We start from the raw sequence: 11,595 nt of genomic DNA on the forward strand, positions 1-11,595 counted from the left end.
CCCCTGGACAGGACGCTAGTCTATCGCAGGGCCTGATACAGAAGTCATACAGTATTAACCCTCCCTTTCTCCTACCTCTCCCTCTCCTCCCAGTTGATGCGTCCTCTGAATGCTCTGGAGGAGTTGTATCGGCTTATGGAGAGTTTCATCTCCTCCCGTCGTACGGCAGCCTGTCAGTATACAGCCTGTGGGGCATCAGGAGTCGGCCTGCTTACCGTGGCATCAGAACTCTGCTCTCGCCTCGGAGCCACACACATCGTCATGTGCAACAGCGGCGTGCACCGGTGAGTGAGAGAGAGAGAGACTTGTCACATCTCCCATTGTCACCTCTTCTCTCAGATTGTCCCCCTTTTCTCTCCCTCTCTCTCTTCTTTCTTCCTCTCTATATCTCCACATTCTGTCAATCTCTGACAATTATTTAGCAGGCTTGGCTTTCCTCACACACACACTATGTTCTCTCTATTTGTCTCCATCCAGCCTTTTATATCCCCCCTACAATTATATGACATCTCCATTACCCCACTGATTGGACTCATTAATAGGCCTGAGTCCCAAATGGCACCCCATTTTCTATATAGTGCACTACTTTTGACCAGAGCCTTATTGGCCCAGGTCAAAAGTAGTGTGCTGTACAGAGAATAGGGTGCCATTTTGGATGCAGTGTAGGACTTACTATTAATATACCTTCCTCTGCATTAGTTATAAAGCCGATACTCTTAGTAATGGGTTTCATTGTTCCTAAAATAGATGGTTAGTGCCTTTTTAAGTGAATATAGCACTTTTTAGAGGGGTAGTCGACAGGTCAATTACTTCCATTCTCATTATATTCCATGTCTGCGTTCCGAATGGCAACATATATAATGCACTACTTCTGACCAGAACCCTATGGGCCCTGGTCAAAAGTAGTGCACTTGTTAAGGAATAGAGTGTAATTTGGGACGCGGCCTATATAAGGTTCCATCTTTCACCTCCCAGATCTGGGCTCGATCAATTCATCCTGTAGGGAGAGAAATATCCTGATCGTTTGTCACCCCTGCCCTGCTCCTGCTTCTTACTCTCGTTCATATTTGTATCTATTTAGCGTTCTCTCTGTCTTTCTCGCTCTCTTTCTTTCTCGCTCTCTCCTTCTCTCTCTCGCTGTCTCTCACTCTCTCTCCCTCTCTCTCTCTCTCTCTCTCTATTCCACTCACTCACACACACACACACACACACACACCCTTGCTTGTGGTGATGTGAATGACAGTGTGATAAAGTGTTGTCGAGTGAGCTGCCTGGCTGAGCTCTAATACAAAGCCCCCGTCAGACTAGTGACTGCTGCTCCTTTATTAACTCACAGCCGTGTGTGTGTGTGTGTGTGTGTGTGTGTGTGTGTGTGTGTGTGTGTGTGTGTGTGTGCGAGCACACGTCCGTGCGTTCAGATGCGTGCATGCGGACGTGTGTGTGCAATCCCCACTAACTGGCCACAAGTCACCCATACAGGCAGGCTAAGTGTAGCGTGACAAGGCAGGTCAATTCTAGGGTTATTTGTGGGCCTGTTTCCGCCCTAAATGCTATTCCACCTAGAGGGTTCTATAGAACGGGTTCCTGGTTCCCGGTTCCATGTTTTCCTTCCACAGCCTGTTCTTTTCTAGAACCACCTGAGTGTTTCTACATTCAGAATCTCTCTGCTCTAACTTCATAGTAATCAAAGCACTGTTTATGTAACAATTCTTCCATAATCAAATATTAATCGAACACTGATGCAGTACAGGATACAGTTTAATAAGGTGCTTTTTTCGGAACAATTCCAAATCTGATGAATGCAGTAATCCCAAATGGCACCATATTCCCTATATAGTGTATTAGTTTTGTAGGGCTCAAGTCAAAAGTAGTGCTCTAAATAGGGAATATGGTGCCACTTGGGAAACAGACTGTGTGTGAAATCTTAATGGATTCCAGAATGGTAGAAATAAGGAAATAGCAGACTGGTATTAATGAAACACTATGAAGCCAGGCCAATAGATTAGTAATGTGGAAACTGCACTATCAGAGCGGGAGGCAGGCGGCTCGCACCCACACACTCGCAAACAAACAAACACACACACACACACACAGGTTGCTCTATTGATGTGATTAGTTGGCCTGATGGGCGAGGTAGCAGTGAGGTTTAATAACAGTGAAAGCAGCAGCAGTGTGATATTCAGGGTATCAGCAGTTTACAATGTGCTGCCTCCGCTCCTCTGTTTCTCCCTCCCTCTCCCTCTCACTCTTCTGTCTCTCAAGTCACCCCACAAAACCCATTAGACAGGGGGAGCAGGGAGGGAGAGCTCACACTGTTCCAGAAAGACAAAGAAGAGAGTATCTTATTAGTGATGATGGACTTATTGAGAAGAGGGGGGAGAACAAAAGGGGTGGACAGGCAGATTCTCATTCCCAGATACTTTGAATGGAATTACTACTATTTATCTGAGCAACGTGCCTACAGTTCAACTGACATCTACCTTAGACTGCTGGACTCAGGAAGTTAGTCACATTTAGAGATTCTTTGTCATCTCTTTACAGTAGGATTATTATCGCTCCTCAACTGACAGGCACTCAAAGATGTTTCAGAGATGACCAATGACCATTGTTCACTGTTGTTGCTTATCCGGCATGTAACCTTTACCAGGTGTAAAAGCAGAGTTTCTACAAATATGAAATGGCTCCGATAAAATGCAACCGTAAACAGCTCACACACTACTACATTCACTTTCATCATTGCATGTCATACATCAAAGCTGAGATGGCAAAGTATATCTCCTTTTCCTTCTCTCTCGCTCTCTTTCTCTGTCTATTTCCCTCACTTTCTATTTCCGTGTCTCTCTATAACATTTTAATTCGCTCTCTCGCTCCCTCTCTCTCCCCTGGTTTATCTGTATGGGCCCAGGGCTGGGTGAATGGAGCTTGTAAATTTGCTGTGGGTTGAAAGCAACGGCATAAAGCAGATGGGTATAAATCAGCTGTTCCAGTGACACCAGCCCAAATGAACAGAGACGCTGTCAGCCTAACTCATGAGCATCACACACACACACACACACACACACCTCAGCCTCATGAGCCTGGTATACATGCAGTGAGCTATGCATAATATCCCTCACCCCTCTGGCTGGCTTTGGGAGCTTTTTCCTTTATTCTGAGTAGTGGCAAGACCAAATGGTGGGTGAAGAACTCCTTGTGGGTTATGGAACCAGATAATTAGACAAGCTTTAGGTGGTTGGTAGGGAGTCATGGTTTAACTGCTAGCTTAGTCCCTTGTCACATTGTTCTAAAGTTAACTACTGTAAATGCAGTCAAAGCAAAGTTTTAGATCTGGCTGGTGGGTGAGTGTACCACACGAACAAGAGACAAGATGGAATGGTAGTTTATCCTCATGTCTTTGACAGCAGCACACCTACTCAGCCATGTTCTAGAAAGCTGACACCAGTCCAAAGCAGTTAACTAGTGTAAATGAAGCTCAACAGGACTTTTATCTCCGCTTGTTGGTATATTAACTGTAGTTGGTCAAACTCATTTCCCAGGAAAGCATGGTGATAAATATCGTTTTTTGTATTGAATTAAATGTAACACTAGAGAGAGAAGGTGATTTGACAGTTTGTCATCATGTCTTTGACAGCATACCTACTGTAACGTTGACAACAATGAGTGTGTGTGTGTGTGTGTGTGTGTATGCGTGTGCGTGTTTGAAAGGGTTACTTACTGTAACTTGTGAATCAATCCGAAATGCCAACATACACTTCACACACATCACACCTCCTCTTCAGTGAGAGTGTATGCCTGAGGACACTAGGGTTTTGTTTCAAAGGGCACCCTATCCCCTATATAGTGCACTCGTTTTGATCAGGGCCCATAGGGCTCTGGTCAAAGGCAGTGCACAATATAGGCAAAAGGGTGCCGTTTGGGACAAAACCCTAGTGTGTCCTTGAAGTCAGCTAGCTGCCTCACAGGGATGGAATGTATCAATTCTCTCAATGAAAGTGTGAGAAATCTTCAATCTGAGCAGAAGGTTTACTTCCTACCCAGCTTTCTCTCTCTCTATCCTTCCTTCCTTCCTTCCTTCCTTCCTTCCTTCCTTCCTTCCTTCCTTCCTTCCTTCCTTCCTTCCTTCCTTCCTTCCTTCCTTCCTTCCTTCCTTCCTTCCTTCCTTCCTTCCTTTCTCCCTTCCTTCCTTTCTCTCTCTCTCTCTCTCTCTCTCTCTGACAGTTATTTTAAATCAAAAGACAGGATTCATTATTATCCTAGTTATGAGTGATATTATAATGACTATTAGATGTATACAGTGGCTTGCGAAAGTATTCACCCCCCTTGGCATTTTTCCTATTTTGTTGCCTTACAACCTGGAATTAAAATTGATTTTTGGGGGGATTTGTATCATTTGATTTACACAACATGCCTACCACTTTGAAGATGCAATATATTTGTTCTTGTGAAACAAACAAAACATAAGACAAAAAAACTGAAAACTTGAGCGTGCATAACTATTCACCCCCCCAAAGTCAATACTTTGTAGAGCCACCTTTTGCAGCAATTACAGCTGCAAGTCTCTTGAGGTATGTCTCTATAAGCTTGGCACATCTAGCCACTGGGATCTTTGCCCATTCTTCAAGGCAAAACTGCTCCAACTCCTTCAAGTTGGATGGGTTCCAATGGTGTACAGCAATCTTGTCACGATCGTCAGGGAGAGACCAATGCGCAGCGTGTTGAACGAACATACTTTAATTAGTTAAAGTGTCAACAAAATACAAAACAAGAAACGACTCGTGACGTCCACGGTATCAATGACCGAACACGGAACAAAAACCCACAAACACCAAGGGAAAAACAGACAGTTTAAATATGGCTCCCAATCAGAGACAACCAGCCAACAGCTGACACTCGTTGCCTCTGATTGGGAGTCACTCAGGCAAACATAGAAATCAACACAACAGAAATACCAACATAGAAATACACACATAGAATGAACACACCCTGGCTCAACATAATGAGTCCCAGAGCCAGGGTGTGACAGTACCCCCCCCCTAAAGGCACGGACTGCGACCGCGCCTCAATAAGAGCAAAACAGGGGAGGGCTGGGTGGGCATACCTCCTCGGCGGCGGTTCTGGCTCCGGCCTTGCCCACCACCCTCCAACAAACCCCCCATAGCGCCCCTGGTCCGGTCTGGCCCCGCTGGCTGGAGCTGGACTGGACGTAGCAGGAGCGGTTAGCTTCAGCTCCGTAGTGGAGCCATTGACCGGTACCTGGTTAGGCACCGATGACCCAGGCACGGGTTGTGCCGGACAGACGACGCGCACCCCTGGCTTGGTGCGTGGAGCAGCAACGGGCCGGACCGGGCTGACGATACGCACCCCTGGCTTGGTGCGTGGAGCCGGAACGGGCCTCACCGGACTGACGACTCGCACCCCTGGCTTGGGTGCGTGGAGCAGCAACGGGCCGGACCGGGCTGACGATGCGCACCCCCTAGCTTGGTGCGTGGGCCGAACGGGCCTCACCGGACTGACGACTCGCACCCCTGGCTTGGTGCGTGGAGCAGCGACGGGCTGGACCAGGCTGACGACTCGCACCCCTGGCTTGGTGCGAGTAGCAGGAACGGGCTGGACCAGGCTGACGACTCGCACCCCTGGCTTGGTGCGAGTGGCAGGAACGGGTTGGACCAGGCTGACGACTCGCACCCCTGGCTTGGTGCGAGTGGCAGGAACAGGCCGGGCCGGGCTGGCGACGCGCACCGTATACTTGGTGCGAGTGGCAGGAACAGGCCGGGCCGGGCTGGCGACGCGCACCGTAGACTTGGTGCGAGTGGCAGGAACAGGCCGGGCCGGGCTGGCGACGCGCACCGTAGACTTGGTGCGAGTGGCAGGAACAGGCCGGGCCGGGCTGGCGACGCACACCGTAGACTTGGTGCGAGTGGCAGGAACAGGCCGGGCCGGGCTGGCGACGCGCACCGTAGACTTGGTGCGAGTGGCAGGAACAGGCCGGGCTGGGCTGTCGACGCACACCGTAGGCTTGGTGCGTGGAGCAGGGACTGGCCAGACTGGGCTGGCGACGCACACCGTAGGCTTGGTGCGTGGAGCAGGGACAGGCCGGACCGGGCTGGCGACGCACACCGTAGGCTTGGTGCGTGGAGCAGGGACAGGCCGGACCGGGCTGGCGACGCACACCGTAGGCTTGGTGCGTGGAGCAGGGACTGGCCGGACTGGGCTGGCGACGCACACCGTTGGCTTGGTGCGTGGAGCAGGGACAGGCCGGACCGGGCTGGCGACGCACACCGTAGGCTTGGTGCGTGGAGCAGGGACTGGCCGGACTGGGCTGGCGACGCACACCGTAGGCTTGGTGCGTGGAGCAGGGACAGGCCGAACCGGGCTGTGGAGACGGATAGGAGCCCTGGAGTTAAGAGCGGCCACAACCCGTCCTGGCTGAATGCCTACCCTCACACACTCTGTGTGAGGCATCCGCACAGGACGTACAGGGCGGTGTATCCGTAACCTGGTGGCCTCCAGAATCCGCCCCTCTTTTGCCTCTGTCAGCCCCGTCGTCCATGCCGTGTGCCCCCCCCTAAACATTTTCTGGGGTTGCCTCTCGACCGCCCGACGACGACCCTGATCACGCCGTTGCTCCTCTCTACGGCGCGCCTCCACCGTCTCTTCTCCCGGCGCTTCCTCCCATGTCCAGCCCAAGAGCTGCCCCTGGACACGCTGCTTGGTCGTTGCATGGTGGGTTTTTCTGTCACGATCGTCAGGGAGAGACCAATGCGCAGCGTGTTGAACGAACATACTTTAATTAGTTAAAGTGTCAACAAAATATAAAACAAGAAACGACTCGTGACGTCCACGGTATCAATGACCGAACACGGAACAAAAACCCACAAACACCAAGGGAAAAACAGACAGTTTAAATATGGCTCCCAATCAGAGACAACCAGCCAACAGCTGACACTCGTTGCCTCTGATTGGGAGTCACTCAGGCAAACATAGAAATCAACACAACAGAAATACCAACATAGAAATACACACATAGAATGAACACACCCTGGCTCAACATAATGAGTCCCAGAGCCAGGGTGTGACAAATCTTTGAGTCATACCACAGATTTTCAATTGGATTGAGGTCTGGGCTTTGACTAGGCCATTCCAAGACATGTAAATGTTTCCCCTTAAACCATTCAAGTGTTGCTTAACAGTATGCTTAGGGTCATTGTCCTGCTGGAAGGTGAACCTCCGTCCCAGTCTCAAATCTCTGGAAGACTGAAACAAGTTTCCCTCAAGAATTTCCCTGTATTTAGCGCCATCCATCAGTCCCTGCCAATGAAAAACATCCCCACAGCATGATACTGCCACCATCATGCTTCACTGTGGGGATGGTGTTCTCAAGGTGATGAGAGGTGTTGGGTTTGCACCAGACATAGCGTTTTCCTTGATGGCCAAAAAGCTCAATTCTAGTCTTATCTGACCAGAGTACCTTCTTCCATATGTTTGGGGAGTCTCCCACATGGCTTTTGGCGAACACCAAATGTGTTTGCTTACTTCTTTCTTTAAGCAATGGCTTTTTTCTGGCCACTCTTCCGTAAAGCCCAGCTCTGTGGAGTGTACGGCTTAAAGTGGTCCTACGGACAGATACTCCAATCTCCACTGTGGAGCTTTGCAGCTCCTTCAGGGTTATCTTTGGTCTCTTTGTTGCCTCTCTGGTTAATGCCCTCCTTGCCTGGTCCGTGAGTTTTGGTGGGTGGCCCTCTCTTGGCAGGTTTGTTGTGGTGCCATATTCTTTCCATTTTTTTTAATAATGGAGGCAATGGTGCTCCGTTGGATGTTCAAAGTTTCGGTATTTTCTTATAACCCAACACTGATCTGTACTTCTCCACAACTTTGTCCCTGACCTGTTTGGAGAGCTCCTTGGTCTTCATGGTGCCTCTTGCTTGGTGGTGCCCCTTGCTTAGTGGTGTTGCAGACTCTGGGGCCTTTCAGAACAGGTTTATATATACTGAGATCATGTGACAGATCATGTGACACTTAGATTGCACACAGGTGGAATATATTTAACTAATTATGTGACTTCTGAAGGTAATTGGTTGCACCAGATCTTTTCACTTCACCAATTTGGACTATTTTGTGTATGTCCATTACATGAAATCCAAATAAAAATCCATTTAAATTACAGTTTGTAATGCAACAAAATAGGAAAAACTCCAAGGGGGATGAATACTTTTGCAAGGCACATCAGTAGACATATACAGTGGGGAAAAAAAGTATTTAGTCAGCCACCAATTGTGTAAGTTCTCCCACTTAAAAAGATGAGAGAGGCCTGTAATTTTCATCATAGGTACACGTCAACTATGACAGACAAAATGTGGAAAAAAAATCCCAAAAATCACATTGTAGGATTTTTAATGAATTTATCTGCAGATTATGGTGGAAAATAAGTATTTGGTCAATAACAAAAGTTTCTCAATACTTTGTTATATACCCTTTGTTGGCAATGACACAGGTCAAACGTTTTCTGTAAGTCTTCACAAGGTTTTCACACACTGTTGCTGGTATTTTGGCCCATTCCTCCATGCAGATCTCCTCTAGAGCAGTGATGTTTTGGGGCTGTCGCTGGGCAACACGGACTTTCAACTCCCTCCAAAGATTTTCTATGGGGTTGAGATCTGGAGACTGGCTAGGCCACTCCAGGACCTTGAAATGGTTCTTACGAAGCCACTCCTTCGTTGCCCGGGCGGTGTGTTTGGGATCATTGTCATGCTGAAAGACCCAGCCACGTTTCATCTTCAATGCCCTTGCTGATGAAAGGAGGTTTTCACTCAAAATCTCACGATATATGGCCCCATTCATTCTTTCCTTTACATGGATCAGTCGTCCTGGTCCCTTTGCAGAAAAACAGCCCCAAAGCATGATGTTTCCACCCCCATGCTTCACAGTAGGTATGGTGTTCTTTAGATGCAACTCAGCATTCTTTGTCCTCCAAACACGACGAGTTTAGTTTTTACCAAAAAGTTATATTTTGGTTTCATCTGACCATATGACATTCTCCCAATCCTCTTCTGGATCATCCAAATGCACTCTAGCAAACTTCAGACGGGCCTGGACATGTACTGGCTTAAGCAGGGGGACACGTCTGGCACTGCAGGATTTGAGTCCGTGGCGGCGTAGTGTGTTACTGATGGTAGGCTTTGTTACTTTGGTCCCAGCTCTCTGCAGGTCATTCACTAGGTCCCCCGTGTGGTTCTGGGATTTTTGCTCACCGTTCTTGTGATCATTTTGACCCCACAGGGTGAGATCTTGCGTGGAGCCCCCAGATCAAGGGAGATTATCAGTGGTCTTGTATGTCTTCCATTTCCTAATAATTGCTCCCACAGTTGATTTCTTCAAACCAAGCTGCTTACCTATTGCAGATTCAGTCTTCCCAGCCTGGTGCAGGTCTACAATTTTGTTTCTGGTGTCCTTTGACAGCTCTTTGGTCTTGGCCATAGTGGAGTTTGGAGTGTGACTGTTTGAGGTTGTGGACAGGTGTCTTTTATACTGATAACAAGTTCAAACAGGTGCCATTAATACAGGTAACGAGTGGAGGACAGAGGAGCCTCTTAAAGAAGTCGTTACAGGTCTGTGAGAGCCAGAAATCTTGCTTGTTTGTAGGTGACCAAATACTTATTTTCCACCATAATTTGCAAATAAATTCATAAAAAATCCTACAATGTGATTTTCTGGATTTTTTTCCCTCAATTTGTCTGTCATAGTTGACGTGTACCTATGATGAAAAGTACAGGCCTCTCTCATCTTTTTAAGTGGGAGAACATGCACAATTGGTGGCTGACTAAATACTTTTTTTCCCCACTGTATGCTGAGGCAGAGAAATATGATAATGACATGGTTACTATAACAGATAAATCACTATTTTGTACTGGTAGGGAAAAACTACTTTATAGCAGTGTTGTCAATAATGGCTTTAACTGTATTTAATTGATAGGCTGAGGCAAAGGCAGAGAAATATGATGATAATCAGTGTCAAGAAGAGCGAAGTGAGATTCATATAATTAGATTGTATCATCAATTAATGTTGTAGTGGCAATGGATAGGGGGATTTTGTCCTAGTAGGGAAAATAACTTTATAGCTTTGTTTTCAATAATGGTAACTCAGCGTTCCTTACCCCCCAATGGGAGACATGCTGTGGGATGGGAGGGGGTTTGAGAATGATGTACATCCTTCTCCTCCTCCCCTTCCTCCTCTACCTCTTCTTCTCCTCCTCCAGTACCTTAGTGACATCATGATAAACAAGGTGACTTGGTGTGTATCTTAAATCATATCCCAGATCGCTGCACCACACACATAGTCCCCTATCTATACAGTAGCCCATCCACTCTGCAGAGTAGAAGAGAAGACTATGATTAGGCTTTCATCCCATAGAGGAGGAAAGGAATCAACCTGCTGTTGATCTCTTATGAACTTAATGTTTAGGGAGATTGGTATTGTGATCAATGACATACAAACACTACTATGGGCGGTTGTGACACACATCTACTATGTCATTGATACTGAGTGTACAAGACATTAGGAACACCTGCTCTTTCCATGACATAAACTGACCAGGTGAATCCAGGTGAAAGCTATGATCCCTTATTGATGTCACCTGTTAAATCCACTTCAGTCAGTGTAGATGATGGGGAGGAGACAGGTTAAAGAAGGATTTTTAAGCCTTGAGACAATTGAGACATGGATTGTGTATGTGTGCCATTCAGAGGGTGAATGGGCAAGACAAAAGATTGAAGTGCCTTTGAACGGGGTATGGTAGTAGGTGCCAGGCGCACCGGTTTCTGTCAAGAACTGCAACACTGCTGGGTTTTTCACGATCAACAGTTTCCTGTGCGTATCAAGAATGGTCCACCACCCAAAGGACATCCAGCCAACTTGACACAACTGTAGGAAGTATTGGAGTCAACATGGGCCAGCATCCCTTTGGAATGCTTTCGACACCATGTAGAGTCCATGCCCCGACGAATTGAGGCTGTTCTGAGGGCAAAAGGGGGTGCAACTCAATATTAGGAAGGTGTTCCTAATGTTTTGTACACTCAGTGTATAATAGTGATGTACTTACATGTAACTAATCCTAATTGATGACTGAATCAATGCTGGTTATATTAAATACATAATCAATTGTTCTGTACAAAGCGCTAACCTCTGACCTATGTCCCCTCTACAGCTGTACCCTGAGTGTGACCCTGGAGCAGGCAATCCTATTGGCTCGTAGCCATGGCCTTCCCCCACGATGCATCATGCAGGCTACTGACGTCATGAGGAAGCAGGTATGGAGCTGACTTCACCACTCAAACGCACACACACACACACTCGCGCGCGCGCACACACACACACACACAGTCTTGTACAACTAACCTTGTGGGGATGGAAAATTCAGTCCCATTCAAAATCCTATTTTCCCTAAACCTAACTCTAACTCTAACCCTTACCCTAACTTTAACTCTAACCCTAACCTTAACCCCAAAACCTAACCCTAAACCTAGCTCCTGACCCTAACCCTAGCTCCTAAACCTAATTCTAACCCTAATTCTAACCTTAACCCTAAATCCCCTAGAAAT

At 47.4% G+C, this 11,595-nt stretch overlaps 1 protein-coding gene across 2 annotated transcripts in view; it reads left to right on the forward strand.

The window, feature by feature from the left end:
• prex2 (phosphatidylinositol-3,4,5-trisphosphate-dependent Rac exchange factor 2) overlaps positions 1 to 11,595 on the forward strand; it is a 232,533-nt gene that overhangs the window by 207,270 nt on the left and 13,668 nt on the right. For both annotated transcript variants that reach the window (XM_041880313.2, XM_045221164.1), the window contains exons 38-39: positions 94 to 284; positions 11,202 to 11,304. In XM_041880313.2, coding sequence (XP_041736247.1) covers positions 94 to 284; positions 11,202 to 11,304 — 294 coding nt within the window. The remainder of the gene's footprint in view (positions 1 to 93; positions 285 to 11,201; positions 11,305 to 11,595) is intronic.

Source organism: Coregonus clupeaformis, chromosome 7, assembly GCF_020615455.1.
Source record: "Coregonus clupeaformis isolate EN_2021a chromosome 7, ASM2061545v1, whole genome shotgun sequence".
Taxonomy (NCBI): Eukaryota; Metazoa; Chordata; class Actinopteri; order Salmoniformes; family Salmonidae; genus Coregonus; species Coregonus clupeaformis.